At 44.4% G+C, this 24,914-nt stretch overlaps 1 protein-coding gene across 1 annotated transcript in view; it reads left to right on the top strand.

Moving 5' to 3' along the window:
- The first annotated feature begins 1,471 nt into the window (after positions 1 to 1,471).
- rif1 (replication timing regulatory factor 1) overlaps positions 1,472 to 24,914 on the top strand; it is a 40,367-nt gene continuing 16,924 nt past the window's right edge. The window contains exons 1-17 of the mRNA XM_038273202.1: positions 1,472 to 1,699; positions 2,344 to 2,482; positions 2,559 to 2,637; positions 7,251 to 7,347; positions 7,424 to 7,649; positions 7,726 to 7,915; positions 7,998 to 8,090; positions 8,227 to 8,365; positions 11,888 to 12,039; positions 12,119 to 12,233; positions 12,314 to 12,490; positions 12,750 to 12,860; positions 13,756 to 13,818; positions 17,762 to 17,865; positions 20,903 to 20,989; positions 21,071 to 21,144; positions 21,233 to 21,413. Of these exons, the coding sequence (XP_038129130.1) occupies positions 2,367 to 2,482; positions 2,559 to 2,637; positions 7,251 to 7,347; positions 7,424 to 7,649; positions 7,726 to 7,915; positions 7,998 to 8,090; positions 8,227 to 8,365; positions 11,888 to 12,039; positions 12,119 to 12,233; positions 12,314 to 12,490; positions 12,750 to 12,860; positions 13,756 to 13,818; positions 17,762 to 17,865; positions 20,903 to 20,989; positions 21,071 to 21,144; positions 21,233 to 21,413 (2,004 nt within the window). The 5' untranslated portion in view covers positions 1,472 to 1,699; positions 2,344 to 2,366. The remainder of the gene's footprint in view (positions 1,700 to 2,343; positions 2,483 to 2,558; positions 2,638 to 7,250; positions 7,348 to 7,423; positions 7,650 to 7,725; positions 7,916 to 7,997; positions 8,091 to 8,226; positions 8,366 to 11,887; positions 12,040 to 12,118; positions 12,234 to 12,313; positions 12,491 to 12,749; positions 12,861 to 13,755; positions 13,819 to 17,761; positions 17,866 to 20,902; positions 20,990 to 21,070; positions 21,145 to 21,232; positions 21,414 to 24,914) is intronic.

The raw sequence follows: 24,914 nt of genomic DNA, 5'->3' as shown, positions 1-24,914 counted from the left end.
ATTATGACCCAAACTCTACCAGCTTGATTCTATTAGACTCTAGGGACCTTTTCACAACATACCCCAGAGCGAATTTCACAATAAAAGTCTCCCATTTATGCTCTTTTATATTATCTATTCACCCAATAACATGGAAAACCAGTGATTTCATATTTAGAAATGGATTCTATATCACTGCTGGGCATGACCCTTCCCTTGACAAACATCCATGATAGACTTTCAAAATAAGACTAAAGGGACCCTACAAAATAAAAGCCTCTTCCTTATGCACACTCATTCATTGTGCAGTATGGCTTGTAGCTATGACCCAAACTCAACCAATTTCTTCAAATTACACTACCAAGGCCTGTTGACCCCACACCTCAGTTTACATTTCTTAATAAGGCTCTAAGATTTACACTGAGATACAGCATCTGCTAACCTCATAACATGCAGCCTAAGCCTGCCAACAGTGCTTTCATCACTGCAGCGGCTCGTAACATGCAGGTTAGTTTTTTTTTTTTATAAATTCAGCTCCTTAAGTGGTATTAGCTCTCTTTCTATAAGCTTCTCTCTCTGTCCTTCCTCTGCTTCTCATGGTTAGTCTTGCACATAGGTTTGTAAATTTTCAATCCTCAAATGATGACACTGTTTTCTTTATGCTGATCAACATTTTTTGATATCATGTATGGTTTGACTGTGCAGCTTTTAAGATGAGTTTGTTTCTGCCATTTTACTGCCGGATGTTTCTACCCTATAAAATCTTCAGATGATTCAATTGTTTTCTGCAGTTTGAAGTTTCTAATGACTTCCTATCACATTTTTATATGTTCTGCAGTTAATTTCAGCTTTTTTCATTCAGCAAAAGCATTCCCACTTTGATGTGGAACAGCTTTTTCTAGTTCTGAGATTAAAGTTGGAATTCTGAGGAAAAAAAGGCAGATCTAGATCCCCCCCCCCCCCCCCCCCCATATAAAACTAAAATAAAATGTAAAAATAAGTTAACTTTTTTTTCACTTGCCTTAATCGTCTTCCATATTCTGACAAAATTTTGATAAAAAAGTCACAATTCTGTGATCAAAGTCATAATTCTGAGGTGAAAGTCAGAATTCTGAGAAAGAAAGTCAGATTTTGACTTTTTTTTCCCATATAAAACTACAATAAAATGTAAAAAATAAGTTAACTTTTTTTTCAGTGGCCTTAATCCTCTTCTGTATTCTGACAAAATTCTAACAAAAAAGTCACAATTCTGTGATGAAAGTCAGAATTATGAGAAAAATCAGAATTCTCAGGATAAAAGTCAGAAATCTGAGATTAAAGTCAGAGTCAGTTCTGACTTTAATCTCAGATTATATTGAAATAAAATTTAAAAATCAGTTATTTTTATTATTTTCCAGTGGCCCTAATCCTTAGTGCTACCGTGTTTAATTGTGTATTTATTTTAGGGTAAAGTGGGCGGTCTTAATAGTGACGTAACGGGGTCAAAGGTAATTACGTACGTAACGCGTGGTGGTTTGGCGCCAGCAGGTTTCGCGGGGTGTCAGCATCAGCAATAGCACCATCACGAGCAGAAATCCTCCCGGTTAACGGCTGCATTTACGAGCCAAGCGGCCGAAAGTAGAGCGAGGCTCCCGGCGGAGCGAGCATTGGTTTATTCGCAGCGGGGTGAAGCCTCTCCCGGCTTGGATGCGGTCTTCTCAGCCCATCTGACACACGGGAGGTGAGCTGGTCGGTGTGGCGGCCGCAGCGGGAGCAAACAGAGCAGTAAGAACCAGTTGAGATGTTTCCCAGGGTTTTAGGCCCCTTATTGGGGGGTCGGTAGAAAGCCCCCCATGCTGCTAACGTCCAGCTGTGGCTGGAGGAGCTGCGCTAGCCGCTAGCAGGCTAACGGCTGGCAGCTAGCAGGCAGGCTAGCTGGTGAAAACATTCAGACATGTGCTGAAACAGAGGAAAACTTAAAGTCCTGCCAGTGGGCTTCAGCCCTGCTTCCTTCAGTTAGAAAAACTTTCATAGAAAAACTAAAGATAGATTCTGACTTTCAATTCATTTAGATTGAGCAATAAATGTAGAAATAAATAAATATAAAGCTATAATAAATATTTCTATCTTCCAAATGTTGTTTTTTTATTTTAAGTTTCTAAAAGTATCTTTCTAAATTAATTTAAAAAATAGTTGATTAATTCAGTTTTCTTCTTCTATAGTGCCAATTCACAACACATGTCATCTCGAGGCACTTTTTAAGTTCACCAGGTGATCCACCTTCTGAGTTCCAGTCCTGATTGGCTGCAGAGGAGCTGCTGACCCTCTCTGTCCCAACATCACCTGCTTTCTGAAATGTTTGTCTTCTTTCATCTTTCCTCTCAGAGGCCTGGAGGAGGTGAGGAATAATGATGGCGTCTGCAGGACCTCCCAGCACCTCCAGCTTCCTCCCTCTGTTGGAGACTCTGGAGGACGGTACGGCCGGGCAGTCGGAGCAGACGGACGCCTACCTGACCATCGCCAAGTGAGTTTCCCCCGCCGGTCGCAGAAGACGTCGGGGAGTGTGAGCGAGAAAAATAACTCATCTTTGTGTTTTCCAGTCGACTCAGTGGGGAGGAAGGCCAGCAGTTTCTCTCAGCTGTAGAGAAGAACTTTACTCGTTTGGGTAAAGTCATATTGGTGAGTGATCAGTCCTACCGGTCTGGAGAAATTCATTCAGTTTCTATTCAGTTTATTTCTATAGCACCAATTCACACCATGTCACCCATGTTCACCAGATCATCCAGTCAGATTGATTCAAAGTTTTCTATCCAAGGAAAACCAGTTGATTGCTTCGACTCACTGACTCTTCAGCAATCCCTCACACTAAGCATGCTTGTAGCGACAGTGGAGAGGAAATACAGGAAGAAACCTCCAGCAGAACCAGGCTCAGTGTGAGCGGCCATCTGCTGAGGCAGACTGGGGTTCAAGGAGACAGAAGCAGACATAGAAAAATAAGCATAGATACAAAAGGCAACTGTCAACCAGCTCCCATGTCAGAGGATGAAGAGAGCACATCCAGTTAGTTACAGTCAGAGAAACAGGGCTACACTGAAAAACAGGCCAAGGTAAAAGAATTATAAAGGAAGACATGGACCTAACTGTCTGATAAACACAAAGGAACACAAAACATATCTCTATAATCAGGTTTCTAACTATAAAGAGAAACAGTTTAAGGGTCTAAAAAAAAGAAGATAATCGGTTGCAAAATATCTTGAATCAATCTTCCAAAGGTCTTAAAAGTTAAAACGCCACAAATGGAATCATGGAGGTGTCTCATAATAAAATATTTGGTCACTTTTATCTTTTTGTGTAATAATTAGTCCATTTGCTCTTTCTGTAATGTCAGGAGGAACTAATGAATGACAGTTTGTTTCAGCTGGGACCCTGAGAGCAGGCGCACGTCGGTGGTGTAGAGCTGTCACTTTAGGTTTTTATTTTAGAGAACTTTAATGACTGTAACTGTTCTGGATGCTTGATAATTGTTCAATATTTCAGCCAAAATGAATCAGTTATTCGGTTTGTAAAAGGAACTTCGTCATGTTTCATAAGTAGAGATGTTCCGATACCATTTTTTGTCCCCATGCGATTCCGATGTTTGTGCTGCGAGTATCGGCCGATACAGATACCAGCATGGTGGGATCATTAGCTAACAGGTTAGCCTGTTTTAGCTTGGTCAGTTAGCCATATTAAACTACATGACTTTGAAACCATGAATCGGTTATTGAAATAATCGTCAAGTAATTTAGTAATGGATTAATTGTAAACTGGAGTATAGAGTCTGTAAAACAGGCTTTTAGAACAGCAATTATACCAAAATTATAAAACACTTTACATTTATGATAGAAATAGAAACATATTTTTTTCGTCCATCGATCTGCTCTATAACCCAGAGCTCCTCAATTGGAAAAGTTTTAGTTTCACCAGGTTTAATTTCGTAAAACAATTGTCTTTAAGGAACCTTTGGCGATCCGATTATTAATCGGTTAATCGAAAAGTAATCAACAAATTAACCGATTAGCAAAATAATTAGTTGCAGCCCTACACGGCTTTTAGATATTTTGAAACCCCAGCGGAGATTTGATTCTTATGAAAAGAACGCAGTGCAGTTTGGCCGTTTCTCAGTCTGTGAACTTGTGCGTTCTCGTGTCCTGGTGAAACACCATCACCCTCTTTACCCAGCATGCATCAGAGCAGACTAGTCTGTTCTTTAGACTGACAGCTGTCCCAGCATGCACTGCAGCAGCAGCAGCTTCCAGGTTAGCGCTCACAGAGCTCAGAGTATTACAGGTGCTGGTCATAAAATTAGAATATCATGAAAAAGTAGATTGATTTCAGTAATTCCATTTAAAAAGTGAAACTTGTATATTATATTCATACATTACATACAAACTCATATATTTCAGATGTTTATTTTGTTTAATTTTGATGATTACAAATGACAACAAATGAAAATCTCAAATTCATCATATCAGTAAATTAGAATATTACCGAAGACCAATAAAAACAAAGGATTTATAGAAATGTTGGCCAACTGAAAAGTATGAACATGAAAAGTATGAGCATGTACAGCCCTCAGTATTTAGTTGGGCCTCCTTTGGCCTGTATTACTGCAGCAATGCGGCGTGGCATGGAGTCGATCAGTCTGTGGCACTGCTCAGGTGTTATGATAGCCCAGGTTGCTCTAATAGTGGCTTTTAGCTCTTCTGAATTGTTGGGTCTGGTGTATTGCATCTTCTTCTTCACAATACCCCATAGATTTTCTATGGGGTTAAGGTCAGGAGAGTTTGCTGGCCAATTAAGAACAGGGATACCATGGTCCTTCAACCAAGTACTGGTAGCTTTGGCACTGTGTGCAGGTGCCAAGTCCTGTTGGAAAATGAAATCTGCATCTCCAAAAAGTTGGTCAGCTGCAGGAAGCATGAAGTGCTCTAAAACATCCTGGTATGTGGCTGCGTTGACCCTGGACCTCAGAAAACACAATGGACCAACACCAGCAGATGACATGGCACCCCAAACCATCACTGACTGTGGAAACTTTACACTGGACTTCAAGCAACGTGGATGAAGTGCCTCTCTTCTTTTCCTCCAGACTCTGGGACCTTGATTTCCAAAGGAAATGCAAAATTTACTTTCATCAGAGAACATGACTTTGGACCACTCACCAGCAGTCCAGTCCTGTTTCTCTTTAGCCCAGGCAAGACGCTTCTGACGCTGTCTGTGGTTCAAGAGTGGCTTGACACAAGGAATGCGACAGCAGAAACCCATGTCTTTCATACGTCTGTGTGTGGTGGTTCTTGAAGCACTCACTCCAGCTGCAGTCCACTCTTTGTGAATCTCCCCCACATTTTTGAATCGGTTTTGTTTCACAATCCTCTCCAGGGTGCGGTTATCTCTCTTGCTTGTACACTTTTTTCGACCACATCTTTTCCTTCCCTTCGCCTCTCTATTAATGTGCTTGGACACTGAGCTCTGTGAACAGCCAGCCTCTTTAGCGATGACCTTTTGTGTCTTGCCCTCCTTGTGCAAGGTGTCGATGGTCGTCTTTTGGACAACTGTCAAGTCAGCAGTCTTCCCCATGATTGTGTAGCCTATAGAACTAGACTGAAAGACCATTTAAAGGCTTTTGCAGGTGGTTTGAGTTAATTAGCTGATTAGAGTGTGGCACCAGGGGCCATCAATTTTGAACCTTTTCACAATATTCTAATTTTCTGATATGATGAATTTGAGATTTTCATTTGTTGTCATTTGTAATCATCAAAATTAAACAAAATAAACATCTGAAATATATGAGTTTGTATGTAATGTATGAATATAATATACAAGTTTCACTTTTTAAATGGAATTACTGAAATCAATCTACTTTTTCATGATATTCTAATTTTATGACCAGCACCTGTAAATTAAATGTTCTCTCTTCTGTTGCCATTGTTCCATAAAATTGCGTTTTTAGATAATTTTAGGCGTGAACATTGTTCTTTTAAGCGTCACTATGTGTAATTTAAAAAAAAGTTCAGATGTTTGGGGGGCCGCAGCCAGGGCCAACGTTGGCCCGTCTGCAGCAGCCCTCTCTCTGCGTAAAGGGTAGATTAGACTTCCTGCACACATCAAACGTGGCTTGGGTCTGGTTGTGAACCAGTTTTGCTGCTATGCTTCTGCAGCGTCTGTCTGGAATTTCTAGAGACACACAGCAGTTTCCCTCCAAAGCGAAGGGGGGGCGGGGGGCTATTTGAGAACTCGTAAGAACTTTGGTGGAAGGTCACGAGAACTTCCGCGGCAGGAGTGTTCATCTTCCAAAGCAACAATGGCGCGTCTGCTAGATATCACAGTCACAGAGATAGATCTAGAGTAGCTAGACATCGAAGAGGAACTAGTTCTGTTAATGGAGTTGGCAAAAAGAAAACATTTGGGCAGAAGCTGCACATATGTTAGATGCTGATGGGGATGTTTTTTTAATTTGTCATATAAATTTGTCGTTCATTTCTGCATGTTTTGCTCCTATGAATTTATTAATAATATCTCGCATGCTTTCCTCGAGCTCTGAGGAAGTCGGAACGGGGCAGTAGAGACTGACACGGGAGTGGATTTTCACTCCTGTCCCGTCCCGATCCCGGGCCAGAGTAGAAATCTATATTCTGTCCCGTCCCACTCCTGGTGAAATGACTCCCACTCCCATCCCGCTCCCATTCAGAATGACTCCCACTCCCATTCTTGTTGTCTTCAATAAGATTTCTGCCAATACATTGAATCTGAATTTCTATGAAGGGTCAGTTAAGTTTCTAACTGTAGTAACTGTTGGTCCCTCCATTGTTGTTTTTGAGCGCGGGTGAAAAACTCAGAGCGGAAGCACTTTTGGTTTTTGGGTCATGTCGTTTTTTTTGACTCGCATTATAGTATAGGCTTCAAGGAAAAAAACTACAAAATGGCGGCGCCAGTACTGGATTTTTTTTCTTTCCATTTTATTTTATTTTTTGGCATCGATCCTAGTTTTTTTTTTTTAGTCACTATCCCGTCTGCTCCCGTTAATGTTTAATCCTGTACCGTCTAATCACGTGATCGTTACTCATACTGACTCCCATCCCGAAAAAAAATGTCAGTCTCTACGGGGCAGCACGGGAGGAACAGCGGAGGCTGTAGGCTTCGCGCAGGCGGTCTGAAGCGAAGAGGCGGCGGAGGATGTGGGATTTCGGGTTAAGTCAGAGCGGAGAGAAATCTGATGATGATGATGATGATTGTCTTTATTTTGCACCCAGCTCCACACCAGCAGTCCGAACGCCGAGCTGAGCCAGGCTGCCTTGCAAGCTTTGGGGTTCTGCGTTTATCACTCTCAGGTGGTTTCTGGAATCTCTGGTACGTTTTTTTTATTTTATTTATTTTTTAACTTCCATTCGGTGATATCGCTCAGAGTGATACCTCTGTATTCCAGAGACCTTTGCTGCACAGATCCTGTCTGCGCTCTGCTCCCTGGTGACCAAGTCGATGGATAAGAACACCTGTACCAGAGCATTATGGGTAATTTCCAAACAGAGCTTTCCTGCTGATGTCGTCAGCAAAAACGTGCCGACTTTACTGGGTTCCTTGGAGAGAGTGTGGAGCAGAGAGGACCTCCAGTCTGCGGTGATGGACCACGAAGCCCTGAACGTCATCATCAGGTAGAAGCGTCCCCTGAGCCGCTCTCAGCGGTGCCTCGCCCACTCGCTCACGCCGCTCTGCTCGTCTCGCTTTCAGGATGATAGAGCAGGTGCCGACCCAGATGAGCGACGGGGCGGTGCGGTGGGCCAAGCTGGTCATCCCGCTGGTGGTGCACTCTGCCTCTAAGGTGCGCCTGCGCGCCGCCGCGGCCTTGGAGATGGGCATGCCCCTGCTGCTGGCCAAGCAGGCGGAGGTGGCGGCCTACCTGGAGCCCATCATGTCGGCGGTGAGTTTCTGTGTGGGAGCGTCGCGTTGAATCGGAGCGGCTGAGGTAAACTCTGATCTCCTGCTGTTGTTTGTTTTCACAGAAACTGATCCCAGATCTGCAGAAGCTCTTCATGTCCAAGAATGAGACCAACGTCCTGAAGCTCTGGCCTTTGTTTGTGAAGCTTCTCGGGAAGGTAAAGCTGTCAGAGGTGGCAGATGTAGTAAAGTTTATAACTCCAGTAGAAGTTAGAGGATCAACTTGAGCTTTTTACTCCAGTTAGAATGTAAAAGTAGCATTTTAGCACAGCGCTAACATGTCGTCCCTTCCAGCTGCTGCATAAAGGGGGTCCTTTCATCAACTCCCTGCTGCGTCTGGAGGAGCTTGGTTTCCGCAGCTCCTCTCCCACCATCAAGAAGATCGCCTTCATCGCCTGGAAGAGCCTCATCGATAACTTTGCTCTCAACCCAGGTGAGCTCCTCCCCAAAGAGCCGCCGTTCCCTCCCTCATAGATCCGTTTTCCTCCCAGATCCGTTTTCCTCCCTGTTCCGTTTTCCTCCCAGATCCGTTTTCCTCCCAGATCCGTTTTCCTCCCTGTTCCGTTTTCCTCCCAGATCCGTTTTCCTCCCTGTTCCGTTTTCCTCCCTGTTCCGTTTTCCTCCCTGTTCCGTTTTCCTCCCTGTTCCGTTTTCCTCCCTGTTCCGTTTTCCTCCCTGATCCGTTTTCCTCCCAGATCCGTTTTCCTCCCAGATCCGTTTTCCTCCCAGATCCGTTTTCCTCCCAGATCCGTTTTCCTCCCTGTTCCGTTTTCCTCCCTGTTCCGTTTTCCTCCCTGTTCCGTTTTCCTCCCTGTTCCGTTTTCCTCCCTGTTCCGTTTTCCTCCCTGTTCCGTTTTCCTCCCTGTTCCGTTTTCCTCATAGATCCTTTTTCCTCATAGATCCTTTTTCCTCATAGATCCGTTTTCCTCCCTGTTCCGTTTTCCTCCCTGTTCCGTTTTCCTCCCTGTTCCGTTTTCCTCCCAGATCCGTTTTCCTCCCTGTTCCGTTTTCCTCCCAGATCCGTTTTCCTCCCAGATCCGTTTTCCTCCCAGATCCGTTTTCCTCCCAGATCCGTTTTCCTCCCAGATCCGTTTTCCTCCCAGATCCGTTTTCCTCCCAGATCCGTTTTCCTCCCAGATCCGTTTTCCTCCCAGATCCGTTTTCCTCCCAGATCCGTTTTCCTCCCAGATCCGTTTTCCTCCCAGATCCGTTTTCCTCCCTGTTCCGTTTTCCTCCCTGTTCCGTTTTCCTCCCTGTTCCGTTTTCCTCCCTGTTCCGTTTTCCTCCCTGTTCCGTTTTCCTCATAGATCCTTTTTCCTCATAGATCCTTTTTCCTCCCTGTTCCGTTTTCCTCCCTGTTCCGTTTTCCTCCCTGTTCCGTTTTCCTCCCTGTTCCGTTTTCCTCCCTGTTCCGTTTTCCTCCCTGTTCCGTTTTCCTCCCTGATCCGTTTTCCTCCCAGATCCGTTTTCCTCCCAGATCCGTTTTCCTCCCAGATCCGTTTTCCTCCCAGATCCGTTTTCCTCCCAGATCCGTTTTCCTCCCTGTTCCGTTTTCCTCCCTGTTCCGTTTTCCTCCCTGTTCCGTTTTCCTCCCTGTTCCGTTTTCCTCCCTGTTCCGTTTTCCTCCCTGTTCCGTTTTCCTCATAGATCCTTTTTCCTCATAGACCCTTTTTCCTCATAGATCCTTTTTCCTCCCTGTTCCGTTTTCCTCCCAGATCCGTTTTCCTCCCAGATCCGTTTTCCTCCCTGTTCCGTTTTCCTCCCTGTTCCGTTTTCCTCCCTGTTCCGTTTTCCTCCCAGATCCGTTTTCCTCCCAGATCCGTTTTCCTCCCTGTTCCGTTTTCCTCCCTGTTCCGTTTTCCTCCCAGCTCCGTTTTCCTCCCTGTTCCGTTTTCCTCCCAGATCCGTTTTCCTCCCAGATCCGTTTTCCTCCCTGTTCCGTTTTCCTCCCTGTTCCGTTTTCCTCCCTGTTCCGTTTTCCTCCCTGTTCCGTTTTCCTCCCTGTTCCGTTTTCCTCCCTGTTCCGTTTTCCTCCCTGTTCCGTTTTCCTCCCTGTTCCGTTTTCCTCCCTGTTCCGTTTTCCTCATAGATCCTTTTTCCTCATAGATCCTTTTTCCTCATAGATCCTTTTTCCTCATAGATTCTTTTTCCTCATAGATCCTTTTTCCTCATAGATCCGTTTTCCTCCCTGTTCCGTTTTCCTCCCTGTTCCGTTTTCCTCCCTGTTCCGTTTTCCTCATAGATCCTTTTTCCTCATAGATCCTTTGTCCTCCCTGTTCCGTTTTCCTCCCTGTTCCGTTTTCCTCCCAGCTCCGTTTTCCTCCCTATTCCGTTTTCCTCCCTGTTCCGTTTTCCTCCCTGTTCCGTTTTCCTCCCTGTTCCGTTTTCCTCATAGATCCTTTTTCCTCATAGATCCTTTTTCCTCATAGATCCTTTTTCCTCATAGATCCTTTGTCCTCCCTGTTCCGTTTTCCTCCCAGCTCCGTTTTCCTCCCAGCTCCGTTTTCCTCCCTGATCCGTTTTCCTCCCTGTTCTGTTTTCCTCCCTGTTCCGTTTTCCTCCCTGATCCGTTTTCCTCCCTGATCCGTTTTCCTCCCTGATCCGTTTTCCTCCCTGTTCCTTTTTCCTCATAGATCCTTTTTCCTCCCTGTTCCTTTTTCCTCCCTGTTCCTTTTTCCTCATAGATCCTTTTTCCTCCCTGTTCCTTTTTCCTCATAGATCCTTTTTCCTCCCTGTTCCGTTTTCCTCCCTGTTCCGTTTTCCTCCCTGATCCGTTTTCCTCCCAGATCCGTTTTCCTCCCTGTTCCGTTTTCCTCCCTGTTCCGTTTTCCTCCCTGTTCCGTTTTCCTCCCTGTTCCGTTTTCCTCCCTGTTCCGTTTTCCTCATAGATCCGTTTTCCTCATAGATCCTTTTTCCTCATAGATCCTTTTTCCTCATAGATCCTTTTTCCTCATAGATCCTTTTTCCTCATAGATCCGTTTTCCTCCCTGTTCCGTTTTCCTCCCTGTTCCGTTTTCCTCCCTGTTCCGTTTTCCTCCCTGTTCCGTTTTCCTCCCTGTTCCGTTTTCCTCCCAGATCCGTTTTCCTCCCAGATCCGTTTTCCTCCCAGATCCGTTTTCCTCCCTGTTCCGTTTTCCTCCCTGTTCCGTTTTCCTCCCTGTTCCGTTTTCCTCCCTGTTCCGTTTTCCTCCCTGTTCCGTTTTCCTCCCTGTTCCGTTTTCCTCATAGATCCGTTTTCCTCATAGATCCGTTTTCCTCATAGATCCGTTTTCCTCCCTGTTCCTTTTTCCTCATTGATCCTTTTTCCTCCCTGTTCCTTTTTCCTCATAGATCCTTTTTCCTCCCTGTTCCTTTTTCCTCATAGATCCTTTTTCCTCCCTGTTCCTTTTTCCTCATAGATCCTTTTTCCTCCCTGTTCCGTTTTCCTCCCTGTTCCGTTTTCCTCCCTGATCCGTTTTCCTCCCAGATCCGTTTTCCTCCCAGATCCGTTTTCCTCCCTGTTCCGTTTTCCTCCCTGTTCCGTTTTCCTCCCTGTTCCGTTTTCCTCCCTGTTCCGTTTTCCTCCCTGTTCCGTTTTCCTCATAGATCCTTTTTCCTCATAGATCCTTTTTCCTCATAGATCCGTTTTCCTCCCTGTTCCGTTTTCCTCCCTGTTCCGTTTTCCTCCCAGATCCGTTTTCCTCCCAGATCCGTTTTCCTCCCAGATCCGTTTTCCTCCCTGTTCCGTTTTCCTCCCTGTTCCGTTTTCCTCCCTGTTCCGTTTTCCTCCCTGTTCCGTTTTCCTCCCTGTTCCGTTTTCCTCCCTGTTCCGTTTTCCTCCCTGTTCCGTTTTCCTCATAGATCCTTTTTCCTCATAGATCCTTTTTCCTCATAGATCCGTTTTCCTCCCTGTTCCGTTTTCCTCCCTCCCTCCCGTTGCTCTCCTGGTTTTGATCTCCCTGTGAATCTCCTCCAGATATCCTGAGCAACTCCAAACGAATGAAGCTGCTCATGCAGCCGCTCATCTCCATCCAGGTGAGAACGGAGGCCCTGCTGCTCACCAAGGTGGAGGTCTGGTGGTATCTGATAGTGCAGCTGGGACCCAACCTGTCCCCCAACTTTGAGCAGGTGAGGAGCGGCTCCGTCACGCCGCTGCTGCTGATCCTCAGCGCTCCTCCACGCAGGCTGAGACTCTGATCCTCTGCAGGTCGCGGCGCCTCTGCTCCAGTCCACCATCAGGTCCGATTCATCCGCCGTTCCAAACACTCCTTCTAGAGCCGTCGCTCAAAATGGAGCCGTGGCGCCCAGCACCCCGAAATCAGGTTTGCTCCTCCGTCCAGACGGACTCGCTGGCTGCTGCACAGATTAACGCTCAGATTAAGAGTTTTCCCGGTCTCCTCAGGCAACGTCTCCCTGAACGCTTCGGTCGGCACGCTATCGATGAGCCTGAACTCCAGCATGCAGGCTTCCTCCTGCTTCTCCTCCATTCAGCTGCTGGGCCTGGAGATGCTGCTCCACTACTTCCTGGGACCGGAGGTCGTTGCTGCTGCAGCAAAGAACAAGATTATGTTAAATCTAGGTGGGTGAGAGACGCACACCCGCCGTCTGCCATCAGTCGGGGGGTCTGACCAAGTCTGGAGTCATTACTGTCTGGATTATCATAGAAAATATCCAGTTTGTCATGTAGTTGTAGGAATAGATGTTTCCAGTTTAGTAATTTTTCTGCCCAAAAACCATAAAGTTAAGACAGTCTTTCCTAAATGTAGCTCTTCCTTAAACAGTCGGGTCGCCCGATTGGATCAGGGAGTTTATTAATGTGAACGTTTTGCTTTTTCCAGAACCTCTGAATCATCCGCTCCTCTCTGGTGCTCCATCCTTCATGAAACACGCCGCCGTGCTCCTCTCCAACATCAGAGACGGCTTCACCGCCATTGGCAAAGAGGCTCCAGGTAAATTCTACCTACTGGATCATCTGCTGGATCTGGATCTGCTCAGGGCGCCGACTTTTCCTTTATTTTAAACTCAGTTTCCTGATTCATCAATTTTATGGAAGTTTACCGATACCTTTTATTTATTTTTTTTTAATCTTTTTCTCATTTATCTCCAAGACAAAGCAGAAACTAGCTACTAGTCGTGTCGATGGATGTTCAGTTCTGTAGCTTTTATTTGTCCCCTTTCACACATAAAAACACATAAAATATTTTAACAAGATAAAAGTAAAATGGAAAACTGTATATCATATACCAGTCTAATGTTTACATTTTATCCCTGCTGCACCTTAAGAAATGGAAATGCATTGATAGTTGTACTGAATGAAATTTTGTTTTGTGTACAAAATGACAAAGTTTGTCTGAGTCAATTTGGATATAAAGCAAATCAAATGGATTTATAGCAGAAAATAAGATACTTTCATTAATAAATATTATGTAAAAGACTGAATTAGGGCTGAAACAATTAATCCGATTAATAATTTTCAACTGATTTAGTTAAGTGGAGTATAGAGACTGTAAAACATGCCTTTAGCTGACAGAGCGACCCACTTAGAGCAGGAATAATATGAAAATTATTTTAAAAAATTGTAAACATTTCCATTAGTTTGCATCAGCGCTGAAATCTGATCCGGATGTTGGAATCGGTGCGTCTCTTCTCAAGTTATCAGTATTTAAAACGGTGTCTGACGCTTCAGTTTCTTGTTTTCAGAGCAGCAGAGCTCCGCTTCCAGACCAGTCTGGTCGCTAAGCTAACTGGAAGCCACTTCCAGTCCTGATAAAGCCTGGAGGCAAACCTCATAAAGACTTCCTGCATGCTAACAGATACCCTTTCCTTTCTCTTGTTCTTCCACAGAGCCGCTGTTAGCCGTCATTTGGACCAGTCTCGTCCGGTTCGTCAACTTGACTATAGACTCAGGTAAGCACCTCTGCTGCCGGCGTTAAACACAGGAAGGCTGATAAAGACTGTTGACTGGTTCTGGGTCAGGATCTGCTTCTCTGATCAGGAACTAAGCCGATGAAATAGAGTAAAGGATATAATCACTGCTGCCTAATGCTGCGTTCACACCAATCAGAAACACTCAAACGCTGAAATCTGGACACTGGGTCAATCTGTGGTCAAGTTGCTTTGATGCGATCTGGCTCCTCGGAGCTCCGGTTGTTGATCTGCTCCATTACGGAGCTTCAAGCCAGAGAGCAGCTCGGCTTTATTTACTTTGAGTTGAAAAATAGTTTTAACACATTTTTAAGTGAGAAAGGAGGCCCCCTGCAAACATCCTCTGTTTAGTCAGTCAGGATTATGATCCCACTAGCATACGCGGTTATTCTATGGAGAACCAGAACACCAGCATACCGCTGAAAACTCTCTGCTACGGCCAGCCGCTGGGGGATTTCCTGCTGCTGTGGCTGGAAGTGAATAGAAAGAGTTTTTAAAGGAAAAGTCTGGTCAGCAAGGAATAATCAAGGGATCATTATTTATACCTAAAACTAGTGATTTAATGAATTTAGCATTAATCAGTAAAAAATAAAAAGATAATTTTCGTTGCGATCACGGAGTCTGGGAGCGGCCATTTTTGCCCAAATATAGTAGCCCCTCCCTCCTGCCATCTTCCAGCAGTGACGTCACGGTGCGGTAAGCCTAGCGCCATTCTCCCCGCTTTCCAAGCTAAATCAATGGGAACTACTAGACACATCTGCAATCAACAACAATTATTGAAGATTTCCAGAGGACTTCACCATTGAAATTCACCAGAGCTATAGTGAAACTGACAATGCCCACGTGCATGGCAGCTGGATGCTGGAATACATCGGGTAAAAGTGAAAAAAAAAGAGTTATTCCACCTTTCTGATTCCTGATCCTCCACGGACATCGACAGAGAAAAAACCCGTAATATGTAGCCAACATTTGGAAGAAGAATGTTTTCAAGATGACTTGGATAATAGCGCGTTGTGACAAACACCAGATACAGCACTGGGACTTGATCAACAGCCGATACCGCACCGTGACGTCACTAACCAGTAGGTGGCAGTAGTGTTCTTTGACAAACATGGATGCCTCCAGTAAAGCACATTCACATGAAAATTACTCTGAATTAAAAACACTGATCATTTATTGAACAGGATGGAATAATTTCATATTTAAAGAACTTTCAGAAGTTTGAATTCTGAATATCACCAGACTTCTTCTTTAAGGTTTGTGGTAAAAACCGCAAGTACCAGATTATACAATGGCATATTTTCCGTCAACAGGTTTTAACTAGAGATGGAGAATCCAGGTCCAGGAGCTGAAAACCCTTCCTGGTTTTTCTTCATCCTGTTCACTCAAACAGCTGATTAGCTCCCGGTCTGTGTTTCGCAGCTGGAAATGCAAATAGTTTTTGCCTTTTTGGACCTGGAATGTCCACCTCTAGTTTTAACATTTCTAGTTAATTAGGTTATTTCTAAACTGTTTCGAACTACTTCATAAAAAATGTTTAAGTGCATTAATAATGATGAGAGCTCTCCCTCTGTTCCTTTTACATAACAATCCATCCTCCGGCTTTTGTTTAACCTTTGGAGTTTGACTCCTTGATATCTATTTATCGCTCTTATGCAGAAGTGATGACAGCTTACAGGTAGTGTCTGTCTCGCCCAAAAAAACTCCTGGATCAGCTTTTCTGATTGGTTGATGCTCTGACGTCCAGCGGCAAAAGTCAAATTTACTGAACTCCAACGCTCCCGGCGCTCGGACTCCAGCATTCGTTGAAGCCCAGATGCTGGAATGTGCTGCTGGACCTCTCAATGCCGCCCCGCGCAGACTTAGCATCTAATCCAGACTCTTTCATGCCCACAACGCGCCCAGTGTGAATGCAGAATTAAATGCCTTATCTTTTTCTCCATGCTATAACCGATGTACCGACTCCAAGCAGGGGGCGGTGATGCAGCTTTGCCAGTTGTGAAGGTTTAAGCCAAGAATACACTGTGCCATATTTTCAATTGTTGCACGCAGCTACAGTTCACACTAGGGGTGTAAATCACAACCATCATGGCGATTCGATTCAGTATCGATTTCCTGACCCGACGATTCGATTATTTACGATACTCAAGAATACACCACGATATGATTAATTGTTTTTTTTTTTTTTTTTTTTTTTACACCTTACAGGCTAAACAATGTTTCAATTTTGAAATAAATCAATGAAAGCTGTAATATCATTATGCTTTTTATTTGAGAAACAACAGCAAATAACAGAAGTAGAAAAGTTGTACTCCACCTATTCCTATTAAACCTCATTCAATGAAAAATAATAATCCCCTGCGTTATAGATTCTGAAGGCCTCGCATCAAAAAATACTGCAGAAAATCAGTGCAATGAGTGCAATTCAATACCTCAGCTCCAGACGTCCCGCCCCCTCCACAGACGCTCCGCTGCTCCTCTCCCAGATTGTAGCTGACCGCAGACAGCGCCGCAGACAGGAGGCCGGCTTGTTTTGTTTTTATGACCAAAATTGCGGAAAACAACTCGTGAAATTTGACCCGCTAGAAGAGCGAGATGTGCGAGAACGCTGGGACCCTTTTTCCACCTGGATCTCCGCTCTTTTTGGCCCTCATGTCCCTCCGTCGTCGGACTAAACTCGCCCCCACTTCCTCGCCGCCTCGGCCGTATCTAGACCCACAGTGTGTAGCACAGACCACGCTTCAATATTGAGCATAAATCAAAAATGTCTGCATCAAGCTCACTGCGACACACTGCTGTAAGAGTATAACCAGGAAGCGCGGTAGGAGGGCAAAATAGGTTTAGCGCCACCGCAGCACGGGAGGAGAATTACGTCCAGGAGCAAATGGATTCAAAAAAACAAAACATGAATCGATTCTCTTGCGGACGTATCGATACATCGGATCGTCGGCTGTTGGATCGATGCATCGATACAAAACCATTATTATTTACACCCCTAGTTCACACCGTAGTCTAAAAACCAGGTGGGACTCCGCAGTGAGATGGCGCTACTCGGACTCGTCTATCCGGAAGCCAAACGAGTAGAAGAGGAATATGAAGCTCACTAGAGTGAAACGCGATTTGGGCAAATTTGTGCTGAAAGCCCTAAAAAGAGAAGGAGACGACGTATTTGGACAAAGACATGGCTGAGCAAACGTGGCTACTACGTTTTGTCAGTTTGACAGAACTCCATTTAACTCATTGCCCCCCCGCCATGCTGCTGGGTTTTCATCTGAAAGGGAAGAAGAAGAATCCTTATTTTTCCACTGAGCAATTTGCCCACGACCACCTTACGACGGCCGACTGAAGTCCACACATGTTTGATTTTCTCCTGACCTAATGATTCCTGATGGGGAGGTGGTCGTTAGAGGCTGATCGCCCCTCGTTACCCCCTGTACTCTACACCACGCACAATCAGGCTGAAAATTGGCCCAATCGAAACATTCTTGCATGACTGAAGAATCGTCCCAAAAAAAGGCAAATAAATCGTACAGTGTACGCCCGGCTTCACAGGATGCTGCAGGTATCTGCTGGTTGAAATGTTGCTATAGAGATGCGTAGCTTCTGTGGCTGCTGCTCTGCAGGAGGACTCTTTAGTCGTGGGTCCCGCCTCGCAGCTCCACATAGAGAATTCTGATTGGGTCGTAGAAATCCTCCCGAGACGAAGATCAGCGAGACCACATCCTCGTCTCCGCTGCGACCCAGTCTCAGCATCGTCATCAGTTTAAGTCTGAGCCTCCGGATCTCTGATCTAGGCTGCTGTGAGGACAGGAAAACGCTGAGGGCCCAGCGCCCGATGATGATGATGATGATGGTGTTTCCTCACATCCTGACCGATCCGTAGATGTTTGTGTAAGGTGGGACTGATGAACTTGTTTTCTCTCAGCAGGCAGTAAGAAGGATCGTCAGGGTTGCGAGGCGCTCACCCTGATGCTTCAGACACTACAGAGCATCGTAGCCTCCGAGGCGCTGCCTGCTGACCGAGTCCTGGTAAGAAAGCGAGCAGAATGCCAAATCTACAGACAGACACAGTTCCAATTCTAAAAATAAAAGTTAAACAATCCACTGGACCTTGCTCCCAAGTTTGAAGACATTTCTCTTCCCATCCAGGAAGCTTTTTCAATTCAAAATGTCAGAAATAGTATCGAGTTCCAGGATTTATAGAGTGGACCAAAGCAAAGCCTCGTTTTTGTTTAGAAAACATCAAAATTGAAACGGATAAACAAGTCCACCCCTTTGGAATGGGTTCGTTTGACTTCTTTTGTTAGCCTGCGATGCCCCATACCTGTCTGTTTTTGAAAGGGGGGGGTCGTTAAAGTCTTCAGGAAATTATGTTTAAATTTCAAATCATTCTGCTTAAACATGTATATAAATTAGGGATGCACGATATTGGGATTTTGGCCGATATCCGATATGCCGATATTTTAAAACTCATGTAGCCGATAACCGATATCGATACCGATGTTAAAGCTGGACAAAAATAAGCAGTCATTGAAAATAGCAGTTTTGTTATCCATTTCTGACACTTTGAAAAATAATATACTCAAATATATTTTCATATGCTGATATCAAATTGATTTTTAAAAACGCGGTATCGATCTATTTTACTTTCAAAATCTGGTGAAATTTAATCGTTCTGTTACAAACTCTCGTGATATTTTGCAAATTCTTGTGAGATTTTGTTAGTAAAATAGATCGATACCGCGCCAATATATCAACATATAAAAATATGGCAAAATTTGGTGAATTTTCGGGGGATTTCGTAGCATAACGATGACATATAGCAATATTTCATTAGTAAAAGAGATTGATATGGTGTTTTTAAATGGCAATATATCAGCATATGAAGATATTGGGATATTTTAATGGATCAATATTTTTTCCCTCGTCTTTAGAAGTTTTTAAGTCTGTAAAAAAGAAGTTTTTGAGGAAGAAGTGGTAGTATTTTTTTTTTTTTTAGACTTTAGAAACTCAGAAGCTGATCAAATATCGGGTTACATATCGGTGGGGTGGCCGATGTCCGATATTCAGTTTTAAGGCCGATACCGATAGGGGGCTGATTATATCGTGCATCCCTAATATAAATGTACTCCTTATCAGACCATATTGTCCTAAAAGTTAGAAAATGTCTATTTAAAAAAAAAATCCTCTGTTATCATCTGTGGGTTTTTTCTCGTTATCCTCTGCAGGCCAGTTAGTTCTACGTCAGCCTGAACACCTAATTTCGGCCAATCATATATCAACGGTCATCTGTCAATCAAATTTTTTCGGTCATAGCATCTTGATTCATGTGTCGCAGCTAATATACGCAACGGTTGAAATCAGAATCCTTTCCTTTCCCATTGAGTTGCGTCCCAGTGTTCACGGGGATGGACGTCTGTGTCTTCAGCAGGCGTAGAGCTAACAGAACTGGCAGCGTTGCGAGGCAAGGGCTCAAACATGTACGGCTGGAAGCCTTCTACACCAAACCAAGCTTCTGCCGCCCTGGCGTCCTCTTCCACAACATCTTCGTCCCCGCTTTCCTCCTCTAAATAAAAAATGGATGACGGAGGAGACTCATCCACGACCTCCGACACTAAACTCTCCTCCTCTTGTATGTTTCCTCTGTCCATAGCGTTCCTTGACAGCGTCGTTTCTAAGGCACCAATTTAGTGCTACTTGGTCCCAATGGAATTTCCCATTGGGAACCTACTAGCACTAAGTTGCTAACTGGTTAGCAACATGCTTCCGACAAACTTGCCACAACCAAATATGCAGACTTCCGCCACAACAATCCCGCCCCCTTGATAATCGACCAGTCGCATTCACTTTATTCACTCGTGTAAAGTTGTTCACCACTGGGAGAATTCAGAAATGCAACATTTTGAGCAGACGCTTCCCTACGACTTTAAAGGGAATTGTTGACGAGAACAGGCGATGTCTTCTGTTCTCCTGTAAGGTGGTTGGGGTTGCGATGATAGCGGGATGGAATCTACAAATTTCAGCTTTCAGAAACCTAAATGCAGCGATAGAGTTGATTCATTCCCGCTATCTCGCAACCCCAACCCTTTTACAGGAGAGCAGAAGACCTCGCCTGTTCAGCCAGGCCAACAATTCCCTTTAACGACCCCCCTTTCAGAGACAGAAACATTTATGGGGCATTGCAGGCTAACAAAGAAGCCACATGACCCCCAATCCAAAGGGGTGGACCCATAGCCTCGTGAGACCATCCTGATCTCGCGAGCTTTCAAGGTTTCACTCGCAGATCAGTCTGGAGACTCTCCATCGAAGAAAATTTGGAGCCGTTCACCAAACGAACGTCCAATCAGCGTTGGCTTTGAGGCGGGTTGAGGTGTGACGCAACGAGAAGCGCGACAGTTCAGTCTAAAGAACATGGCGGCTTCAGCCGATGAAACTAGCGTTAGCGTGGCTATCGAGCAAGTTTTATCGGAATTAGAGTATTTCTTCACTGAAAGAAGAGCAAAACACTGCTCTGGAGGCTTTTCTCAGAGGAAAAGATGCTTTTGCTCTTCTCCCGACTGGTTTCGGCAAGAGTTTGATCTATCAATTGGCTTGTGCCTGGCTTGTGGTTGTGTTTTCGTCGTCGCTCTGTTAGTACGTCATATGCTTGGATGATCTGATTGGTTTATTTGGCCCGTCTATCACCAACATAGGCCAATCAGCTAACCAGTATATTCCCCCCTTGCCAAAATTACTTCAATGGAAGGTTGCCAGATGGATATGCGGAGCAAATCCATCTGGCGGAGTCAGGTTAGTGGACCCGTTCATCCGTTTCTATTTACATGTTTTCTAAACACAAGGGTTTGTTGGGCTGCTGTATAAAGCCTGGAACTCAACGCTATTTCTGACATTTTGAATAGAAAAATCTTCCTGGATGGAAGAGAAACGTCTTCAAACTAGGAAACAATGTCCGGAGGATTGTTTTGTTTTTTTCCCCAAGTATTTTGGAGTGACAATGACCTGGATGACTGAGAATCTCCACCAGCACACAGTGTCGATGTAAATGAGTGGCTGTGCTCTCCTTCAGGTTCTGCTGAAGGCCACGCTGAAAGGTCTGCCTCAGAGGGTCCTGGGCTCGGCTTCCTACCAAGTGGGCAAGATGGACGTGCTGAACGTGAGAATATCGCGAGGCTTCGGTCCTTGTAGGTGTGCTGCATTCTGGGTAACATGCTGCCATCTCTGTCTGCTTCCTCAGGGGACCCCGGCGCTCTTCCTCATCCTCCTCCTCTTCAACAGCGGCAGGCTGCCGGCCTACGTAGAGGACGAGAGGTTAGTCTGGGCTCCTGTTTGAGCAGAAAACCAGGGGGACGTTAAACCGGATCCAGCCAGCCTGACGCGTCTACTTGTCCGTTTGCAGGTTTTTCCACTGCCTGCAGTCGCTGGTCACCTGCGGCCTGACCGGACCCGCTTCTCCGCTGGCGTTCGCCGAGGCCGTGCTGAGCGCCATGAGCAGCTGCGCACCGTCTCTGCAGAACAAGGAGCAGCTGTGCAGGATGTGGAGCTCAGTGGTCGGCCCTCTGACAGACACCATCACACAGGTGGGGGAGGGGGGTAAGACTGGTGAGGGTTTCCAATGGCAACCGGACCTTCCTGTGATGCTACGTTTACACCGTAGCAAAAAAAGCTTCTGCCGCTTCTTTATTGATGCTTATCGTTATTGAGGTCAGCCGTCCAGTAAAGTTTCTCCAGATGCTTCTGCTGCTCCTGTGTTCAACGCCAGAGAGCAGCTTTGCTATATTAGCTGTGATCAGCGGGTAAAAAGTAGTTAGAATCTTTGTTGAAGTGAGAAAGTCCTCCTGAAAACATGGTCTGTGCAGTCAGTTCATCCAGATTACCATCCTGCCTTCAAAGATTATTTCTCTGTGGGAGCCGCTCAGACCCCCACATACCGGGGGGGTCGCTGTCACTGGGAATCCCCAGCAGCAGCTGCCTCAGGCAGATCTTCTCGGGGCCCCGCCCTTTCTTATGACGTCATCATATGGCAACTCCACTCGGAAAAACTGTTTTGCACCCTTTTCTTAAGAATCTGATCTCTGCCGGAGTCTCAACATGTTATGACCTATATTTTCTATTTAGATTTAATCTGCGATCTAAAGTAGCCGAAAGTAGAAAATGATAGTCAGTCTTGAAGGAATATTTTTGATGTGTGTATGACGTCATTCGCGCGCGCCGGCCACCATTCATTCATCCTGTCCGCTGAACTGCTGCTAGTTTTCCTCCCATGCCTGGAAGATGTCTAGTGCTGCTACCACAGATGATCTCGCTCTCCAAATGGAATTGAACCATTCAGATTAGCTAGAATGAATAGAAGAGGTAGAGCGTAGGCCCGGTCTGCCTGTTACGACTCCAGTCCGGCGCGCTGATGACGTCATAGACGCGCCACTTTGTTTTAAAAAATATATAACCTCGGATGTCTGTCCGGGACAGTGATTGGCCTCCATGTTATGAATGCTGGCGTACCATAAAGAATAAATGATGAACAGTTTAGTTTGTGCCTTCAAGTCGTTGCCCATAGGAAGACGTTACTGGATATAACCTAACGGAATATCTTCAGAACGGCTCCAAATGACACTAAACTCATATGGGTGAGTAGAACATGAAAAAAAACGGTGGTCCCCTTTAAGATCTGAGGATAGATGGGACATCTTAATATAGATTTTAGACATAAAAACAGTTATTCTACTTGTAGAAATCAAACGGTTATGGAAGAAAAACAGTCTCATTGGAATCTGCAAACTTTTTTTCTTTATTTCTGCCAGCTGAGATCGGCTCAGTTGTTTCACCCAGTCTGATAAGAGGAAAAACTCTTAATAGCTGTCTGTTAGTAGCTAACTGACGTGTAATAATTCTGTTTAACGAAAAAAAAAATTCCTCATTTAGCCGGGAACAGCGCTGAGCGCAGCCGTTGTGTCACGTGACCAAATGAGCTAATTTCATTGGCTAAGATAAAAATTGAGTGTAAGGAATTCGATGTCTAAAAGAAAAAAATCCGTGTTTAAAATACGGTGTTAAAAAAAGGCAGATTCCTATGAGACCAATTTAAAAGTAGTGTAGCTTAATGTGGCTAACTAAAAGAGCTAAAAGAGGCTAACCTGTTAGCTACTGAGCACAGCTAGCCACAGCGCTACCCAGCTCTTTATATCATGGTCGAACACTTACTTTATTCACCCGAAATAGTAATAAAACTTCATCAGTCATTAGACAAGCTAACGCTACAGATGCTCCCAACTTAGCACACTGACGCTGCATTATATTATCGTTGTCTGGGCAACCACAATGTTTTACATCATGGAGCATCGTTCAGCCAATCATTTAGTTTAAGGTCACTGGTCACCGAGCAGATCTGGTAGCTACAGCGCTCGCCTCTTCTCGGTTTTCCTCTGCTGTTGGTGGCGGCTGGAAGTAGATGACGGGAAGTAGAGCATTCACGCTAATGCCTGCTTTGGAGAGCGCTGGTGTTCTGTCAGACCAGCATACCCCGTCAGACCAGCATACCCCGTCAGACCAGCATACCCATAGTCAATACGCATGCACAAGACTTCAGATTTTCGTTTCTCTTTAGTTTTGTCCAAAAAATAGGCTTTGAACGACCTCAATGGGCGTGTATCGATTTAGTCATGAAAAAAATAATAATTTATGGTCAAATCGCCATAAGCTTCACAGGGTTCCTACAGCATAAGGCAAGTTAAATTCAAGAATTTTTAAGACTTTTTAATGCCACTAGAAATAAAAATTTAAGACCAAATTCACAAGAAACACAAGAAAAACCAGCTTGTGACAACTTAACCCAAAGGTTTATTTTAACATAAACCACTGCACTAATGTTTCAAATTTTGAAAAGCTTCCCAAACATGAAGAAAGCTAAAAACACACAAATGACAGATATAATTTAACAATTATTTAACTGAATTCACAAACTTTGTTTTAGCAGGGAACAAAACAAATCAGTTTTAAAGCCCCAACATAACCAGTGCTAAGTCTTTTTTGCAGCTATTTTTCTTTGTATGGTTTTCTTAGTCCTATTTATGATGTTTTAAAAATTAAGACCTACGAAAGACTGATTTAAGGCCTTAGTTTTATTTTGAAGAATTCAATGCCTTTTAAGACTTTTTAAGGACCTGCAGGAACCCTGGCTTCAAAAAATACCAAATAGTAAATAATTAAATAGATTTTTTTGTACATGACTAAAGGGACACACGCCCATGTTGCGCATGCGTATTGACTATGGGTATGCTGGTCTGATCGGGTATGCTCACCTGATAGAACACCGGCCCGGTGATTTGGGCGTGGCGCTCAGAATCCTGAGGTTTTAAGTCAAAGCCCCACTTCCACAGACCGCCACTCTGGGTCCCTGAGCAAAAAAGACCTTTAACCTAGGGCTGGGCGATACAGAAAAAAAGCTTATCGATAAAAAAAAAATGCATATTGATCGATATCGATAATTATTGAAAAGATTTGAAACCATATTTTATGTGCAGCTCTGCCTGGACTTTTTATAATATTGCTAAATTAATTAATTTTAATAAAAAACACAAACAGACTTCGAATTAAATCTTTATTTAACCAACTTTTTTAACCATAACAGAATTGTTTTAAAGAAAAATAACTTAAGAGACCTGGGTTATGTTATTAAATACTGACAAAGAATAAACTACAGTGATCAGAAAAGTGACCAAAATAAATATAACAAATAAATAAATGCCCCCCCACCGCTGCCCCCGTTTCCTGCTTTAACCTGAGTTATTACTTTGAAGTTGCTGGCCCCTCAGCATTTTTATCTCAATTGATTGTGAGAAACTGCCCAGAACTGAAAATATATATATATATATTTTCCCGAAATTCCCGAAGATTCCTCGGAGGAGAGCCGCGCCGGGGCCTACACAGCTCGTACTCCTGCGGGTGTGAGCGGCTGAGATGATAAAAAAAAAAAAAAGTTGGTTTCGTTATCAGACTGGTTTTCACTGGTTCCCGACACATTTTCCAGATGACTGTGGTTTGTTTTTTGTCCGACTTGCCATGACCGAAATACTGCCAGACTG

Source organism: Cyprinodon tularosa, unplaced genomic scaffold, assembly GCF_016077235.1.
Source record: "Cyprinodon tularosa strain WSP-4 unplaced genomic scaffold, ASM1607723v1 ctg860, whole genome shotgun sequence".
NCBI lineage: Eukaryota > Metazoa > Chordata > Actinopteri > Cyprinodontiformes > Cyprinodontidae > Cyprinodon > Cyprinodon tularosa.
This window is presented reverse-complemented; position numbering and strand designations above follow the sequence as displayed.